Raw genomic sequence first — 20,120 nt, 5'->3', positions numbered from 1 at the left:
ACTGAAAAAACATTAAGAACCACTGCTGTAGAGAATGTGTGATGAAGTGGTTTACTATTCACTCTTTAAGTGCCAATGCACATCCCCAACACGCTTTAACACCCACTCCTCCATTCAAATCCCATCAGCCACTATTTTTGTCTTGAACGCCAATATGAACTTGTCTCTTTCTCCCACTCTACCTACCATTGTGTCTGTGCCATTGATTTCTGAGAATGTGTCAAGATCCAAGCTATTGTTCACTATTGAATGATTCAGTCCCTGCATGGCACTGTTCCATTGGGAATGCATCTGTCACAGACAATGTCTCTGTCTCTCCTGCCATTGTGCCATAGAAAATGTGTCAGTGATAGAGAATGCGTTCCTATATATTCCGAATGTGCCGTCATAGATGAATGTCAAGCTGCCAGGTGTAATTCTCCTCAGCCGCTGCTTTAAAGCACGTCGCTCCCATTGTGAACGTCTTCTTTAACCCCCTCTGCGGGCGCAGAGGCCTGCCAGAGAACACAATTTGTCCATGTCCTTATCGCTTGTCAGGAGTGTAGATCGATTCCGTTTCGCACAAAGAGTCAATTTGAGAAAATAATTAGTAACATTTTTCACTCATATCGAAATGGCATCAGCCTCGATTGCTGATCAGCATATTTGAAATAACTCTCTCCTCCTGTTGTTGTATTTTTCCTCTCTCTTCCTATCCCTGTCTTCAACTGTCGGTCCAATGAGTTTATAGAGCAGGAAGAGCAGTGCAATTAATATCCAGCTGTAATAAAGCATGTATCCTGTTTTATGTGCTGTAACTTTGCTATAAAACCCTGCATCTCCTTTGTTGAAATGTCACTGCATGTTGTAGCATTTGTTTGTGTGTCATCCCATTCCCTGTCTGTCTGTAGATAATGTGTCAGTCACTACCACGGTCCCTCCCACTCCCACCACCCAACCAATCACCTCCCATCCTGTCACCCCAACCCTAATACGCAGTGCAGCCCCGGACGCCAAAGGTAACACACGCACCTCTATATTCTGCTATCTCTCTTCGACCTTCCCTGCTCTCCTTTGGTGCCTTTCACTCCTCTTAACATCTGATGACTCTCAGGTGGCCAACACACACACACACACACACACACACACAACAACAACAACGCAACTCTGCAACCTTCCTTCGCCCTGCATCTACATGAAAGTACGTGCCTGCAGACGCTCGATGTGCACAAACACCTGTCCTCCCTCTCTTTCTTTCTTATCACTTGCTCTTTGATGCTCCCCACACATGCACTGCCTAGTCAGCAATTGTGTATGTGTGATTGTGTGTTGGGGGGAGGGGGTTTGTTGTGGTGGGTACTGTGAATGTATCTGTATTAGGGGTTGAAGAAAACTGGCAACAAACCGGGGCTTTAGCTGACTGATGCTAGTCTCTGAGGGCTAAGGAAGATGCTACACAAACACATTTATCTGCATTTACACAATCACACATACGTATGCAGAAAGTGAGAAAGAAAGAGCTTAAGAAAGACGGATCAGGGTTCCAGGTGGTTGTCTAATCATTTTCTCACAGACGAACGCCGCACAGCAGGAGACAGAAAGTCTGCTTGGCTACACTCTGCTATCCTTTCTTTCCATACCTTCAGCTGCTCTGTGTCTCCTTTCTGTGGAAAAAAGATGAAGCGAGGGGAAACAGAGCATTCTTCTTGATCTTCTTCTGCCGCCGCTGCCTTATGCTGCAGGTAGAGGTTGTTTACCTGCTGGGCATATGTCATAAAGAGTCAGTGGCAAAGTGAAGGCTTTAACAGTTTCAACGTTTAGTCGGTGATGATGCATCATTTTAAGGGTTTGTCAGAGGAACGGCACACTTTTAATACCATTTTATTTCCTGCTGTGCTTTGGGCGGTGGTGGATTAGGAACAGAAGTCTAAAAGGTAAAGTCATAGTAAAGTCATGCTTTTTCATGGCCTGTGATTTACAGATAGCCAGGTTCTTACCCTTTTGATATAAGACTTTGAAAAGGAAGCCATTGTGCTGCCCAGCAAGGTAATATTAGGGCTGTCAAGATTAATCAAGTTAATCCCAATTAATCACAGGCTTTATGTCCCATTCAACACACTTTGGCTAAGGTGTCTGCAGTCACAGTGATGTAAAATAAGTCCACCATTGCTCCTTAATGTCTCATTTTATTCTACAAACGTACAGACACATTGAAGCCCACTGTTAGGGTCTAAAATCAAACTAAGGATGAGCAGAAGATGCTAACTACATGGACATGTATTTGCAATTGACTTACGTCCTCATAGTGCTGTCCAATTACTGATGTCCCTGCCTCCAGCGAGCATGCAGACAGGTGAGCATGAGTTCACACACTGAGAAGGGTCAATTTCAAATACATGACAAACCCCTAAAGTCATGCAGATTGCACTTGGGATGGTGCAGTTTGCACTTTTTGTTATTTCTCCATACTTAAGCATGACCTCCATACTGCTGTTATGGAGAGAGACAGATCAAAAAGTTTGTATAAGGATTTATAATCAAAGCATTACTTTGACTGGGACACAAAGACTTCAGTATAAACCATGTTTAGTTTGTTTTTTTAATTGATTTTACCTTTAATAAAGTCTTGTTTAGATTGGTTCAGATTAACTAGTAAGCTAAGTGCACCTTCCTTCATCATATTTGAGCTTACCCATCACTGCTTGAATCACACATGACCTGTATGCTTGAAGATGCACCTGTATTAATTTTAATCATACACAGGCCAATACTTGAAGATACACACGCAGCAATGTGACGCACTTTGTCACAGCGCTCAATGACACACTTGACCAAGAAATTTATGCCTGAGAGCACACCGTCTCCTCTTGAGCTGTCAATCACTGCTCTTCTTCCTTTACTTCACCTCCACCATCTCTCTCTCTCCTCTTCACTCCTGATCTCAATGCGTTGGCTCCGTATTAATGATTCATGTTTTAATTCTGCTCCGTCAAGGTCCATGAGCTGCATCAATAACTCTGTGTCCTTGCCTCCTATTGGCCTCACAGCTCCTTCACTCAAGCTCTCAGCCCGAACAGGAAAAAGAGCTTTTGTCACTGTCAGCATCTTTGACGATGTCTCAGTATTTAACTCCATGCTTAAAGACCTTCTTTCTTTTGAAAAGCAAGGATTACCTTCATTTGCACTTATACCAACCGTTTCTTTTTCTCTACATCCTTTTCTGTGGTTGGCAGCTGATATTTTCGGGTGAAACTGTGCACAGCCTTGTGTTTGTTCTTAAGTTTGCTTTCTGTTGTTTAAGAACTGCAGCTCACGGCTGGTCTGCTGACGGTGTTGTTGACTAGTGGATTGATTGTTCAGTCAGACATTCTGTATAGATTACAGAAAAACTTAACAAGTTATCAGCACTTGCAGATTCCTTCGTATCAGAAATTTTGCAACCTGCAACTTGCAATTGTATGTTTATCTGATTGGATGACCTTGTAGAAACATTTGAGATTTTTATGTGCAAGAATTTCTTGTTGGCCTGATTGAACAAGTCCTTCTGCTGCTGAAAGGCATTATTTAGAAAGGAGTAAATAATAAATACAGCATATAGATTTATAATAAAAAATTTTACAGTATAAAAAATGAAATAGAGGAATCTTGATGCAGCCATGTCACTCTTTTATTACCATCTGATTTTGCAGTATGAAGTTTGTAAGGGCTCATGCAGCATTTGACGGTAGCAGCTGCACACACTTAAGATGTTTTACCCTTTCATTGATTTTATAAATCAGTCATAGTCGATTAAATTTGGCTTTTTTTTTTTGACTAACAACATCACTAAAAATCTCTGTAATGTCAAAGTGAACACAGATTTCTACAAAAATATGTCAGCTTAACAAAAACATTTATGTGAAGAAAGTCATTGCATAAATATTCACCTTCTTTAAAGTGACTGACCTAATTCAACAGATGCCCAGCCAATCCATGCGAATAGTCTCTCAGTTAGCAAAATGGGGATCACCTGAGTGCAGTGCATGTGTCTCAAGTGATTGCAGTATAAAGATGTCTGTGTCTGGAAGGTCCTGTCACTGGTGAGACAGTTCCTGGCTACTATTACACCATGAAGACAAAAGGACACTCCGAGCATCTCAGAGAAGAAGTTATTGAAAAGTATAAGTAAGGGGACTGATACAAAAAATAATTCCATGGCACCAAACCTCCTTAATCAGTTAAATCAATCATCAAAAAATGGAAGGGATATGGGATGTGTAAATCTGCCCAGATCAGGCTGTGCAAGAAGATTTGTGAAAGACGCCTCTAAGACACCTATGACTACTCTGAAGGAGTTACAAGCTTCAGCAGCTGAGATTGGAGAGACTCTGCATACAACAACAGGTTGCCTGGGTTATTCGCCAGTCAAAGCTTTATGGGAGTGTGGCAACGATAGAGCCACTGTTGAAGACAAGTCTTATTAAACTGTGACTAGAATACACCTAAAGGCATGTGGGAAACTCCATGGTCAAGTGGAAGAAGGTTCTTTGGTCTGATGAAGCCAAAATGGCTTTTCGGCCATCAGACAAGACACTATGTTTGACAGACACCAAACGCTGCACATCACCACAAACACACCATCCCCACTGTGAAGCATCAATCCAAAAGGGAATTTGTGGCTGCTCTTGAAAAGGACTAACCTGACACGGCAGGTCTGATAGAAGGTTTTTGGGAAAGGGCAGAGCCTTTGAAAAAAAAACTCAGAGGGTGATTGGATGAACGTTCTGTCTGTCACATCTTTATGGGCCAATCAGAGCAACAAAACATGTGACGTCATAGCAGCTACCAAGAAAAAAAAAAAATCCATAGAGAACTGCATAATGCAAAACATGGCCACTATAGACATGTCAGTACACGACTTTAACATTTTTGTAAAGAAAACAACTTACTGCTGCTCTATTTTTCTTCTTCTAACAAAGGTATTTCGTCAAGTTCTGATAAAACTGGCACTTTAGCAGCATCAACGCTAATGTCTTCCGCCATAACAGCACTAGTTGCTGCTTGCTTACATCAATTCTGCCGTGCCCAAAAGTACTGCACCTCAATGTTGATTGGTCCTGTCACTTTCTGACCGGGCCCAAACTGTTCAGATGGGAGCTTTGCAAGATGGATTCGCCAGTGAGAAACACAGAAACAGGCATTTTCATCTGCTTTGCAAGGTTAGAAAAGGACCGTTCATGCCCAAATCCTGTTCAACCTCACAGAATTAAAATGTTTATACAGTCACTTATTTTACCTCTCATATTTTTATTAAATTGATAGTGCTTTGTAGAAATCTGTTTTCACTTTGACATTGAAGAGGCTTTTTGTCAACAAAGCCATATTTTTTTTTGTCATGATTGATTTATAAAATCACTACAAGGGTAAAGCATCCAAAGACCCCAGACACCAATTATTAGTTGACTCAATCAATCAATCCAGGGATGAAAAATGTCAAAATTTAATTTTTGAATAATGACAGTTGCTTTGCTGAATAATAATTCTCTTTCTAAATTGTGTTTTATTTTACTATTCCTCTGTTTTTTGTGTCATTTCCTTTAAAGAGGTGTAAAATTGGTAAAAGGTGAGCTTGACATGAATAATTCTTCACCACGCCAGCAATTTTCTACTACAAAGTGTCAAAGAATTTAAGAGTGGTGTGTTTGATTTTATTTCCCAGGGCTGCACCACTCAGTGTAAACACACTCAAAGTTTCCCTCATTTAAAATGCATTGTGGTCTTGACAGGTGCTTGGCTGAAGTGGGTTTTAAGAGGCAGACATACTTATTTCTTTATTCACTCTCTTCATTTCTCCATCATTTCTCACCCTTTTTTTCCTCACTTTCTGCCGTTTTGTGCAGTGGAGGGGTGATGAAAGGTGATAATGCAAGTTGGGTGGAAGATATCGACTTCTCCTTTCTCCTGTCTCACTCCCTGTTCGCTCTCTCCCACGCTGGCGTTTTAATGTGCTTTCTTTCTTCCACTTTTATATATTTTTTTTCTCCTTCAACATCTCTCTTGCTTTCACTTTTGATCCACTTCTCACTTTGTCTGTTTCCCTGCCAGCATTTCTCTTTCCCTTTATCTCCATACTTTCTTTTATATTTACCCTCCCCTACACCCACTCACACTATTTGCCTCTTTTGTTCTTCTTCAGATCCCGGTGCAGTGGTGGAGACTCACAGCGCAGTACCCTATGCGGTGATAGGTGGCGTTCTGGCACTGCTGGTATTCACAGTCATCTGCGTCCTCATTGTCACCATCTGGTGCTCCGTCCGACAGAAAGGTAAAACGCACTCACTCCCATTCACAGCGACGTTTTTTTCTAAGCTGGGGGCACGCTGTGAAAAATGAAAGTACTTTATCACATTTTTCACAGGCACGTTTTCTCATTTCTCCACTTTTTGGTGAAGCGTGCTGTGAAAAAATAATTGCAGGACAGTTACACCTGGATTCCTTGAAAATAATAATTCAAACTGAGGTGTAAAATTGTCAGCATGAAGCAGACAGGATGTGATACTCCTCTGCAGGCGGATGCTGTCTGTGATGGATGACCTTGGCTGAGACAGCTGAAGAAATAGGGTGGGGTGGGAAATGTAGGTGTGGTCCCCATGTTTTATGACTATATGTTAGTGTATCAAGGCTCATCTATTAAAAGCAGCCTCCCTGCGCTCCCTATCTTTTTAAGTGCCCTCACTTGGCAGCTTTTGACTTTGCACCACAGCTGCCAAGAACTGATCTGGGAACAGTGAAAATCACAGGGCAGCAACCAGCCATTACTTAACCCTTTGGCTGGACAAGCTGTCAGTCAACATTCAGTTTGGTTCTGCCGCCAATCAGCGCATAGACAGGACCATTACAACCAAACCATGTTGAAACGGAGCCATTAGAGGCTTTGTCTTCAGCCTGTCAGCATGCCAGTCAGCCAGACTCTGCAGTGAGGGAGAATGAGAGTGTCACTCACCCCCTGGAGTTGAAGGGACACTCAAGCAGGAAGATGACTTGAGCACTTCTTGCTCTCTGTAACCTGCACTGCACCGAATCATTAATCAAACAGACCAGAGGGGTGTTAAAATGTCTTTAATGGGTTTCTGAGTGACGCAAAAGTGCCATTGTTCTCTTGCACCTAACCTCCCCTCCACCCCTTTTCTGCCAATCTCTCCTCCCTCCCTCCCCTCTCTTTTTCTTCTCTGTTATCATCTCCTCCTCTACCCATTCCCACGACCTTAATTTCCGCCTTTAGGCTCGTACCGTACCCGAGAGCCTATTCTAGCTTGGTATTGACCTAACAATCAGTTAACTAATGAATTAATCAGACAGGTACGATAATATGAAGCCCTATTGGTTTGATAATTCTGCACGGGTGCTGCAATGATCATGACGCTTTGCCAACTAACCTTCCCCCTCCAATGTCCCTCTCGGTCTCTCTCTCTCCCTCTATTTCTCTATGTCTCTCCATCTTTTGTCATGTAGGTTCCTATCTTACCCATGAGGCCAGTGGGTTGGACGAACACGGCGAGGTGCAGGAGGCCTTCCTCAACGGGAATGATGCCAGCCAGGGCAAGAAGGAGTACCTACTGTAGCCCTTCTCCCCTCCTACTCCCCCTTCTTTCTTCTGACCTCATCCCCTCTATCTCTCCCTCTCCCTATTTCCCACCTTATATACAACACACACACACACACACACACACCCACACAAACACTTCTACACAATGCGCCAGAACAGGCGGCCTTCTGAAAACGACTGTATACAGATACCGCACACAGCCAATCCATCCCAATCCAATCCACTTCATATGTTCCACATCCACAGACTGAGAAAAAGAGAGCCTATAGACCCACCAGCCATTAACGACTGTGCCATATATACTGTTAGTCGGACAAACTATGGAGAACACAGAGAGAGAGAGAGAGAGAGAGAGAAGAGGGAGGTGAATGCAGACAAAACAACAAAAAAAAACCCCTGAAATGACGCCATAATTATTTTGATCGAGAACGAAGTGGGGGAGCACAAAGAAAAACAGGCACTCTGCCTGTGCAGCCGCCAAAGTGGAAGGGGAATTAGAGGCAGATGACTGCTATAATTCCCTGCCTGGAGAAAACCATCCATTGCACAAAGCTCGATCTTTAACAGGCGCAGGCAGAGGCAGCAGCGTGCGAGTGGAGAGGGAGCTGATGACCAGGAGCTCTTGAATGCTAGATGCTATAAAATTGAAACATTTTTTTAAATTACAGAAGCGTCCATCCTACAGAGGAGAACTTAGTTTTAGTTCTTTCACAACACAGGAGTTTGTAAGCCCTGAGTCCAGAGACCTTTTTCAGACTTTATGGACAAACTAAATGCCTTGTTTTGCTACACTGTAAGACCGAACAGTTGAAGGTTGCTGAAAAATTGAAAAATAACTTAAAAAAAACAATTTTCTAGTTTTCTGAGGCGACTAAACAAATTTTTAGTTTTAAGTTAACAGTACTCAATCATTTGTATTTTGTATTCCTTAATCTGCATAGTTTTCCCAGAATGCCCCTCGGCATTTGACACTTGTGCTCCCTGCATGAAGTTACTGACTCAGTCAGAGAAGTCCTGACTGTAGGAACCATCATCAACATGACAAGGACAAGTAACTGAACTCTGTGAAAGAGTACTGAACAGTTATAGGTTGTTTGAAGTAATGACTTGTGGTAAAACCACCTATTTCAGCTGTATTTTTCTGAATTCATGACACATTTTCTAGTTTTAAGTGAACAGTACTCAGTCATTCTACGTGCAGATTTTTTCACAGAAGGCCTTTTGGTGTTAGACACTTTTGCACCATGAGTGAAGAAATTGACTCAGTTAGACAAGTGGACGGAAACCACAACATACTGAGGATGGTATACTGAATAAGATGGCAGAGGACTGCCTGGTTCAGTATGCATCTTTCAGTAATTGTCCCTTATATGTGGCTTAACAAAAAGTACTCAAACTTGTTGTTTGGAATAGGATATAAACTGAATTTTTAAAGTTTCCACAGTGAAGTTTAAATTAAAACAGTGAAGTAAACCCAGCATAAATATATGAGTCCAAATTAGTTGATATAACTTAAAAGGGCTAAGTACCTGCTACTTAAAATATATTGTTTTTCAGTAATTTATTTTTTATTTTTACTAATATTTGAAGTTCTATTAACTTATCAGGGATTGATTATTTTAAGTTGAGTCTACTCAAAGATGTATCTCCAATACTTAAAGTCCCTGTAAAGTGAAATCCAAACTTTGTGTCTTAACACACTATGTGTTGGAATAAGATTGCTGTTAAGATGTGAAAACACAGATCTACGTGTGACTGACTTTTTTTATTTAGACCCTTAGACAGGTGTTCACCTCTTTCCCAGCTTGGTTTAAGTTAAGTCTTGGGGAATGGCCCTGCCTCCCTTACACTACAACGATATCCAATCACAGAGCAGTTCATCTCAATACAGTCTTGTTGCTGATGTCACTGCCTTCAATGAAAGTTAACAGCCTGCTACATACTGTGTCTTTTTTCATTGTGAAGTAAATTTCCCAAATTTATCAGCTACAGATCATTAAAAGTATCATAATAGAGAGAGTTGTGCCAGAAAACAGTAAATTTAATCCCAGACTTCTGTCTCTAGGCACTATAATCAAAAGCATTGTTTTTATGTGAGAGGATTGTTCTCGTGAGTGAGTATGGCTTCAGCTCATTCAGCTCCATCCTAGAGCACGATTTTAGATTTTAGATCATGATTTTGAAGCTTAATTTCATAAACTTAGAGATGTTTGTCATGTCTGAAATTTGGCCTGGTGGTTCATGACACAGTGGCCTGTCATATGACAAACCAAAAATAAATACTTTTTTTTCGCACTTTACAGGTCCTTTAATAATGTAGACACAATCAGTTTGAACTAATTTTGAATATGTTCAGCTTGCTCGGTTTTACAGTGTACCTCTACCCCTCCTAATGCCAATAATCTATCCAAAAAAATCCACTTTTGGCTGTTTTTTTCCCTTTAGAGAGCAGAAGTTTGTTCTCCTGTCTTTTAATTGACCCTCAGTCTTCTCCTTCTCCGTTCACCTGTTACCATCCTCTCCCTTTCTCTCCGTCTCTCCCCTCCCTCTCTTCATCACTCCTCCCTTTGTTGGCTCCTAATAAAGAAAGGATTAGTGTTGGGCTGCGTTCCTCACAAAGGAGAAACGAATATGACTTGCCAAGGCATTAAAGAAAATTATTTTAGAATGTCATTAAGAGTATCAAAAGGTTTTAGAAGTCGTCATGAGGAGAGCAAAAGGAGTGATAGCAAAAAAAAGGGAGCGAGTGGATGGGTGTTTTTTTCTGAATGCTACACATATGCAGATACATGCACACATTCATACGTACCGTAAACATGTTGACAGAACAAGTATACATATCTCTGAAGTCCTTATTTGTATAAAAAATGAACAACTACATAAATTAAAGGAAACTTTTAAGAAATATGAAGCCGTTTACTATTGAAACACGTTATGAAACATCTATACTAACACAGATATTAGCCTATAGAGGTTCAAAGCCGAACAAACTACTGTCCAGTGATCTTTAAAGAAAAACAAAGAAAAGAATAAAAAAATCATTTGTCTTTATGAGAAACCAGAGGTCTTATTGATTTTTTATTAATTATTATTATTATTTGAACAATTCTGATTGTTGTTAATGTTATTATTATTATTATTATTATTATTGCCGTTGTTATTATTAAAATTGTAAATGTTAAAGAAATGTACACTTCCCATGGTTTGTTTTTGGTTCTACTGTAGAGAAATTGCTGTCTTTTTTCACTCTTACCTTTCCTCTCTTTCCCAATCTTTTTCTCTTTCTCTCTTCTCTGTCTCCTGTGCCTAGTCGTCTCTTCTCCTGTCTATTTCACTCTTGTTTATTTTAGAGTCCATGTGTCATTGTTGATATATAGCTAACTATTTCTTTATAGGGGAAAGATACAAAGCACGACAAAATAAAAAAGATCCAAAAATAACCTTTGGGATTGGGCTGTTTTTTGGATTTTTTTTTCTTCACAACAGGCGCCATTTCCCTGACGAGAAGAGAACAATAGACAGGCCATATGATAACATCAAAGGGAGATGTGAAATTATAGGCGGGGAGATAAAGATTAAAAGAACTGGCAGCCAGCGATAAACAGAATAAACAAACCAGAAGGTTCTGTGGTGACGCTAATGAATCATAAGAACAGATAGTGGGGAAGAAAGGGCGACAGGAGGGTTGAGTCAGATGCACACAGAAAAATATGACTCTGCCATTAACTTCCACACAATCAATACCCGATTCTGTCGAGAAGCACTCAACATGTCCATCTGTGTGCGGGGCTAGATTTGAAAGCCGCCGGAGGTCGCCGGGTGATAGATCGATGTGTTTCTCTTCCATCGATGGCGAGGCTCCACGGTCGCCTGTCATAAAGACAGATTGTCAAACGGCAATCAAAGTAATGGACTTGCCAGGCGCTACCAGCATGAGTTGACACTGTGGCCGGCAAACAGTTCACACACATGCACACACACACAGATCGACAGCAGACATATCTTCAGTTTATGGTGGCGCAATGGTAGCGCAGGTAGCCACTGCTTTGGTTGATGAGTGATAAAAAAGAAAATGTTTTCTCTGTCCTTCAGACAATGTGTTGTTTTCCTGTTGGGTTCTCAGCACTCCGCCTGGTCTGATTCTTTGATGTTCTTATTTCTGCTTTTACTCATAGAAAAAACACAAGATTAAAAGAAAACAGCCAATAGGTTCTTTGCAGATGCAGCAAGCATCTGCGGGGCAGGTGGTGATGTATACATGGAAAAATGCAACCAAAAAGGCCATGTTTTCTGTGGTTTGCAACAATTCCAAGCGTTCAAAGTGTGAAAATGAAAGCATCCTTAAGGTGGATTTAACACTAGGGGCCCGGTACTCTAGTGAGTACACTTGAGCCTTTTCATTTTAGTCAGTATGGGTCTAGTGGACTCTGGCAAGGTTTGAATGAAATGTGAATACAATCGCACTGGAAGTTGTCAGCTATATGACATCAAAGCTAAAAAAAAAAAATAAATCCACATTTTTTCTCAGTTAAAATCAGAATCAAGTCAACAAACACAGTTATGACTCACATTACAGATAATCACAAATTGGAGTTAGCAAGATGAGTTGCAAAAGCAATGAATGTCTCCCATCACCTCAAAACCGCTGTATCTTTGCTGTGCAAGCCCAATAAATCCTCTGAGCTGCATATAAATCTTTAGCTATGGGGAGGGACATTGCTGGATTCTTAAAATCTAAACGGCTCTTCATTTGGTATCAGCTTGGCTTTTTGAATGTGGAATAAATAACACCAAAGGATGGAGGAAAGGAAACCGGCGCTCAAACAGGAGCTAGAAACCACAACTAACATTAAAGGGCAGTTTCGTAGCATAGGCTAATTTGAGAACGAGTGTATCAGCTGACATTAAATCATTTTTTCAATTAGAAGTATTTTTGTGATACAAGATTTTTATTGTATGTGAAAGGGGCTAAGCTAGCCTCTTAGCTCAGTGCAAGACTCTAGACTCCCTTCATCTAGCTAGATGCTATGGGAGGTCTGCAGGACTGAGTTTTCCTGATATTGATCCCCTCTAGGCCAGGTAAATCAATTAAACAGTGGCCTTTTTTTGTGAAGTGTAAGGATTTAATTCGATGTATGTAGAAATTTTCTGATGTTAATTGGAGCATAGAGGTCCATTTAGAGCCTTAAAGTACTAACTTTCATTCCTTATGGCTGTCCCCTACTTCCTTACAACAGGCATTCAGGATCATGTGATTGCAAAGAACCTTTTTCGAGAAAATTTTGAATGTTTTCTATCAATAAATATTTAAATTGTGAACATGTACTGTAACTGACTGCTGCATCCTGGGAAATCAGCCGTGCTGTGACCATAACAATGACACCATTCTGCTAGAAGTGATGACAATCAGACCACTGCAGAGATCATAGAGGGTGATTATCCAATCAATAGACATAAGAGAAAATGAGATCAGAACAAGCCAGACAACAGTCAGTTGAATTCCTCCCTGAGTTTATGACATGCTGTAATAATCCAGCCTGTTAACGACAGCAAGAAATCCATGAATAAGTCATTCTGCTCCTCCATGATGCACGTTTCACAGTTAACATCCTGGAACGGGTTCAGATCAGAGAATTCTTCCTTTATGACCCATTTATGATAGTCGTATATCATTTCTACGAGTTGCAAAAGACATGAAAGTCTATCAAAAGACATTTTTTTCTTCATTTCTGTGGCTACATGGTGGATTGAAGCCCAGCTGGACACTGGACAGTTTTATCCATCTGTAAAACCAACCCTGGTGACCCTGTAGGAAGGCGAACACAGCTTATGTTCACTGGTCTTGGCAGTGGGACTGAAGCAAGGCAGAGAGGTGTGTACAGAGCAGCGGCATAGCATGAAGCATTGATTGAGGTGGCTGAGTGAGTCGAGGCTGAGCATAATCAGGAAGCAGAGAGGCACACAGAACAATTGAACGGGCAGTCGAGCCAGAGAAGCTGGAAAAATCATTCTTTTTTTTCTTCTTTTTTTTTAACTCCGTTTACCAGGTTTCTCCATCAATGTGTTTCAGTCAGAGTTTTTTTGAAATGATGAAAGACACACTGTACTCAGAGCATTGTTTGAGAATACAAAGAGGAGATGGAAGACATGATGAAAGAGAAAATAGCTGTATTAAAACTATCTGTATAGAGGAGGAAAATGGTCGACTAACAACAAAAGTAAACAATCACCAAACCTAGAGCAGGTTGGGGTGTGTGTTTCACACAATTCAACGTTTTCACACAGCTGCCTTTCAGCTTTGATGTCACATTCAGGTTGGGATGGTCAAATTCTTCTGCCAAATCTGACAAATGTTTATGTCTGGATACATCTAATATCTGAAAGGACATCGGGACACATTTCAAGTAGATATTACTTGTTTATCTGAAGTAAACTAGAACTAGAGATAAACTTGTTTACAGCCTGGTTCAAAAAATGAAACAGCTCATTAACTAATGTCTGCATGTCTCCTCACTGTATGGGGGTGATTTTTTTAGTACCACAGTTGTCTAGATTGTATTTAAGTTATTATTCAGGAAAAACCTCACTGCACACTGATTGGTGAGTCTAATTTGATTGACAGATAGCTTGACAGGCAGACGCAACCTCCAGAAGGCTGGCTTTAGTGCTAGCTTAGCTGACAGGAAGTCCAGCTCAGTGGGCAGGCTTTTGTCTGCCGTAAGGTTGATCCAAAGTTTGATTTAGACAGTGATTTCAATATGTAGGCCTCCACGGATTGGCTTCAAAAGCTGTTTGAGTGTGCCTATTGTAAGCAGACGGCTGACGTCACACAAGGTTTGTCCAATCCTTTCTGCAGTCTATGACCACAGCCTGGGGCTAGGGGAGGAGAGCAGCCAAGGTCAAGCTGGACAGCATTTATTTTCACCAGGCCTTTTTACCCCTTGTGATATGCCCAGATACTACTGGTGGTTTCTGAGTCATTTACAGCGTAACCACGGCAGCGCTTCTACCCACAAGGACGGTACCCTAGGCAAGTGGTTCTCAAACTTTACACCCCGCAACCCCCAAAATAAAGGTGCCAGAGACCGGGGACCCCCACTGTACCTGAAGGTGATTGAACACAGTCATGTACAATTTGGAATAGTCATGTGCAAACAAGGCCGTCCACAAAGGGGGATAAATGGGAGAGCATTCTGGCACCCAGCCAAACTGGGGGCCCATGGAGGTCAGCAAAACCATGGTCCATTGTAAAGTTAAGCTGTAATATCCCTATTTCGTATCTAACCTGAAAAAACACTCTTATCAAAGAAACTATCTTTTTTAGATAATTTATGTAGTTAAAAGCCTTCTTAAAAAAAGTATATCCTTTTTGTTTAAAAAAAAAAGGATTAAAATGGTTTAAGAATCGCTCAAATGAGTTAAAAATGGCAAAACAATTGTGGAAAAGGTGGTGGAGTTGGGCATAAATAGTGGTTAGAGGAGTTAAAATGTGGCCTAAATGGCTTTAAATTGGCTATATGGGTGGAAATTTGGGGAAATGTAATGAAAATTTGACATGAACTGGCAAAAATTGGTTAATTGGGAAAGAAAAAATAGGCAGATATTTTGGTTAAACTAGCAGAAAAGGGCATAACAAATGGTGAAATGGGGTTAAAATGGGAGAAAATGCAAGTGGTTAAAAGGGGTTAATAGTAGCAATAATGGGTCATCAGAGGCAACATTGAGCTTAAGTGGTAAGAACTGGTTTAGAAGTGACAAAAACCGGCAGAAAAAAGTGATGGAAAGAGTTTTAGATTGACAGAAATAGTTGTTAAATGGTAAAAATGTTTTAAAATGATGAAAAGGGGTATAAAAAATGGACAAAATTGGTGTAAAGTGGCAACAGTGCAGTTTTAAAAATATTCTTAGTGTTTTAGGGCATCTGGAAGGGGTTCCGACCCCAAGCTCGAGAACTAATGCCCTACGCCATACCTTCTTGCCACATCATCCCTCACTCCACACTAAAGGTTTGGCCTTTATTATTTTTTTCAATTGATTATTTCCCAATGCCCCTGGTCATCTGTTAGGACATCCAGAGCCTGACCTGGGTTGTGTCAATCCTCCTTTCAGCCTGATGGTACCCTCAGGCAGACTTACTCGCCATTAGTCACCTTACTTCAGCCACAATTTCTGGCCCAAGCATGCCTATAAGTTCAGCACAGTACTGTATATATATGTTCTCTTTTTTAAAGCATAATCAGTAGGCTAATTCTTCTACAGTTAGTTTGGCTAGCCAACGGCTCATGTTGGCTTTAGCTACTTCACTAGCCAACGTAAACAGCTATATTCAAAATATGAGCAATCATCCACCACCTATTCAAGAGGTGGCTGGATACTAACATTAGCTACTGGCTGACATTAGCCAGTTCACCAGCTATTCCAGGTTAAAAGCCTTACCATTTATTATGAGTTCAACACTTCCTAACAGATTGGCAGCTGAAGACACCATCTTACTGAAACTCTTGAGTGACACTTTGAAAATTTTGATTTGAGAAACCAAAAGATTCAGTAGGCTAAGACAGCAGCAGTGTATTCTTAGCTAGCTACCTAGCTGTGCTTGTGTTTTTGTTATTGTTCTTGTTCTTGTCGAATGCATGGGCCAGGTGTGGCCATTGAAAAGGCCGGGTGGGTCTGGCACTGTGTAACTCCTAGATAGCCATTGTATGCTGATTGTGACATCAGTGGAAAAGGTCACCATGTAAATAAGGTCATTAAAATAAGTATTACCTGTTATTTTAATCCATCAATGATTCCTTTCACCAAAACAGTTCAAGATGAGCAATCCAATTAGTGCAAGCACTTTCCCTTTTTATTAGAAGAGTGCATCAGATTGTATTTACACATTTAATCAAAAACAGTCACCAGGTTAATGATGTTTCCCCTTACAATCCAGCACCCTCTATGGAGCACCGTGTTATTACTGGATATTTAATTAAACGCTGTCACTCATATATCTACATTACCGGTGGTTGGCTTAGCAGAGACTTAGAACAGGCTTAGAATAAGACCCACAGGAAGAGCAGAGAAAGAAAACAAGACATCTGTGATCAGGATGGTAGTCATCATCTGGAGGCTCAACTTTTCATGCTGACATTTGGTGTGGGACCTGGTAATTAGCTGGCCTTTCATTTGCAGAGATATTCATAACGTATGTACATGAGGTTGCTGATTAGCTAAAAAGCCAGCAACAAACAGGAATATGCTGGGTTTGTTATTTTGCAGGCAAGCCGCTTCTCTTAAACATTTGTTTTCTTTCCCACATAACCCAGAAGACACAAATTAATTTAACTGCATGGTGACAAATGTTTATATTAAGATTAACCACCCAGAACTTGCACTCTTCTGAGGATTCAGACCTCTGGGCACACTTTGGCTTTAAGCGAGTGTTTGGCTGAAGCCCACGGAGCTGCCTGCACCGCCTCACACAGAGCCATACGCACAGATTTCCCTCTCGCTGATGCTACCGCAGGTGGAAGATGAGGAACAGAGAGGGGGAAGTTTGCTCGTTCTTGTTTCCGAGGAGGAGTGAAGAGGACCTGGGGCACGAGGCCGTACAGCTGGGAGAGAAATGCGGTGACTGCATGAGCCCAAGCAGGGAGGTTGGTATTGGGTTGGAAAAGCAAGAGAGCGTGGATAATGTGCAGCGGCAGGCATAGCACAACTAAAAGGGAGAGGGATAAAGCAAGGGAACGGACCCGGCTGGAGTCCTGTTTAGGGGGGTCTGCATGACTAAAAGGAGTGCTACTGGGCTTGGTACACAGCAGCTCAAGGTAGATAGCCAGGAGGCAAACTAAGGGAAGCATGAAAACGGTCAGAGCATGCACATAGACTAAAAATTCAGGACTTAAAATTGTATCAGGGGCACACACTCCCCAGTGACTGCTGTGGATCTCAGCGTAGGTGAAGTTGTGTTTGTCTTCCACATAAAACTTTGAGAGAAAGCCTCCATACGGGAGGTACTGTCCAATGACCTTGCGCTCATGGTGATACTTAGGAGGAGGGGAAGAGGTGGTCAAGTTGTCAAGCAGCTCATGGCCAGCTGTCCCCGAGCCTGACCCGCCGTTCTTCCATGTGTCCAGGACATCCAAGCCGATGAACTGGGCGAAGGAAGTGAGTACGGAGAACACCCAGCACAGCAGAACCACACAGAGAGCGCGCTGACGGGTCATCACAGAGGTGTACCTGCATGAGGACATGATAAATGCAATCAAAGCTGTACTCAGAAGAATGATCAAATTCCTCAAAATTGATTACTCGATTTACCTCACTTCTAACAAGAGAAGAGCACTTCAATCAAGAAGCGAATGTCTGTCTTTAGGGACAGATCTTTTCAGATGTAATGTCTACAATTTGTGAGCAAGCTACTTAAGTGGTTCCCCTTGAAAACAATTCTATATGTTGCCAAAATCCCCTCTCACTTACTCGAACAAGCTGCCTATCTGATGGAAAAGACATTGGGCTGACTCTTACTCTGAAAGGATAGATTTGTAGGTTGCTGTCAATCAAACATCTCATTAGAGCGTATTGATATTTACTCAGCCTTTTCTTGTGACAGTGTATTTGTGTAAAAAAAAAAAACGAACAGCCTGGTTTTATTTAACAGTGGCAAATGTTGCCATGTTTGCTGCTTTTTTAATATCTAACCTTTTATTGATTTTCCTCCTATACTGCTGCAACCACACTTAAGTGTTTGTTGACTCTCACCACCCACTTAGTCAACCTCCACCCCCCCCACACACAAGAAAGTATCAAATTAGTGTTCGAGTTAGTGATTAAAATTACATGAATGATGTGTCTAATTCAAGTCATAGTAATCTATATTTGTTGAGTTGTATTATGTTGCAGTTGTAGTAAGCAACATGAACATTTCAGTGGAAAACAGCTGTGTTTTTGTGCAAATTACAGGAAATATGCCAATTTGAAGTTCTAATTGAGCATTATAATAGTCCACATAGTGCATATAAGAGCTGATATTTGGAGGAATTTCTAAATCCTGTTTAAATAAAGAGTTATGCAACAGAGCAATGGTATTTTTCTTCTTATGTTGATAATAGGTATGAAAACACTGAGCTTCATTCACCAATCTCCTCCTAAGATCCTTCTTAATTATGCAACCGTAGATTTCTAAGAGAAACTAACTCATAAGCTATTGATTAATTTTGATCACTTTTTCATCCAGTTGTTGTAATTTAGACACTAAATAATGTTGTGTTTGTGTCCTGATCATGCTATAACTATTGCCTTCCTGTATCTCTGTATTGCCGCTATTTTATTTATGATAATGATTTGCAATTCTTAAAACTCATAGACTACTCAATGTTTATTTAATCTAAACTTAGCAGAAAAAGGAAGGACATTTAGTTAGTTAATGAAGACATTTGCAATTGATAAATTATTCTTTGTTGTAACAATTCTTCTTGTCAACAATTCTTATACTGTTGGAAAGCCTGTTTATTTCCCTTTGAAATGGGGACACATTTGTAAGGAATATGCATTTGTGGGATGAGCAGCAGAGCTGAGGATGTAGTCCGCACCCATGAAAAACTTGCCAAATCTTCTCTGCCAATGCCAAACAGCTTATTCTGCCATTGACTTTTTTTGTGTTTGGTGGAGTGGATGATTGAAGTCTGAAGACACATTGGCAATCTAACAATTTATTCATTTAACAAACACAAACCTCAGTAGTGTGTGGAAGAACCATACACAGCCACTCTGTGGGATGGCATCCCATTCTTCAACCAGCATTTGTTTCAAAAGAGGATGGAATGGTCTGCCAGTAGTCCTAACCCAGTTGAATAATCGTGGGATTAGCTTGGGTGTGCTGTTCTTGCCAGATTGACCACAACAACCACATTGGCTGACTTGTGATTAATGCTGGTTGAAGAATGGGATGCCATCCTATAGCAGTGTGTGACCAGGATGGTGCATGTCCTAGCACGTATGGTTCTTCATAAAGTGGAAACTGGCTTTCATTGACCTGAGAGAAAAATATTATAATTTTCAACCTTGAGTCTTGAGTCAGTAGCAGTACCAGGCCCTAGAATTGAGCTCAGTGTGATTTTTGCAGTCAGTAACACAAGGCTCAGGCTAGCTGTTGTTGTACAGTGTATGAAAAATTGACATGATAAAACTTGTTCCAGAATATCTGTCCCTGAGCACTTAAAGTGACCTTTGATGCTTTTTTAAAAATCATTATTAATTGAATGTTATTATAATGAGTATACTTAATCCATAATACATATCTTTGTTAAAGGTTGTGAGCTAAAGTGGGCTGGTCTGAGCCATGAAACTCCAGGCCTGAAAATGAATCCCACTCCAGTCATGGATGAGGCCCATAGATTGTAAGTTGAACAATGGCTATGGACATTTAGAGAGGTGACTTGAGTTGTGGCAAAGTCAGGTGTTTTATGGTAAGGATGACAATTAGCAGATCACCCTTTCCTGTAGACCGCCATATGCTACAGGTGGGAAGTCAGTAACTCAGTGGATAACTTCACTCATGGTGCAGAAGTGTCTA

General features: G+C 40.9%; 1 protein-coding gene across 4 annotated transcripts in view; it reads left to right on the top strand.

Moving 5' to 3' along the window:
- The window catches only part of cadm4 (cell adhesion molecule 4), a 328,820-nt gene extending 317,834 nt beyond the window's left edge, over nucleotides 1-10,986 (top strand). For 2 of the 4 annotated variants that reach the window (XM_041793936.1, XM_041793934.1), the window contains exons 7-9: nucleotides 891-998; nucleotides 6,155-6,283; nucleotides 7,471-10,986. In XM_041793936.1, coding sequence (XP_041649870.1) covers nucleotides 891-998; nucleotides 6,155-6,283; nucleotides 7,471-7,580 — 347 coding nt within the window. In that variant the 3' untranslated portion in view covers nucleotides 7,581-10,986. Of the gene's footprint in view, nucleotides 1-890; nucleotides 999-6,154; nucleotides 6,284-7,240; nucleotides 7,318-7,470 lie in introns of all 4 variants that reach the window. The other 2 variants (XM_041793937.1, XM_041793938.1) reach the window with 2 other exon arrangements.
- The last annotated feature ends 9,134 nt before the right edge of the window (nucleotides 10,987-20,120 follow it).

The sequence above is a fragment of the Cheilinus undulatus genome, linkage group 8 (assembly GCF_018320785.1).
Source record: "Cheilinus undulatus linkage group 8, ASM1832078v1, whole genome shotgun sequence".
Lineage (NCBI taxonomy): Eukaryota > Metazoa > Chordata > Actinopteri > Labriformes > Labridae > Cheilinus > Cheilinus undulatus.
The sequence above is the reverse complement of the archived record's forward strand: the minus strand, read 5'-3'. Positions and strand labels throughout refer to the sequence as shown.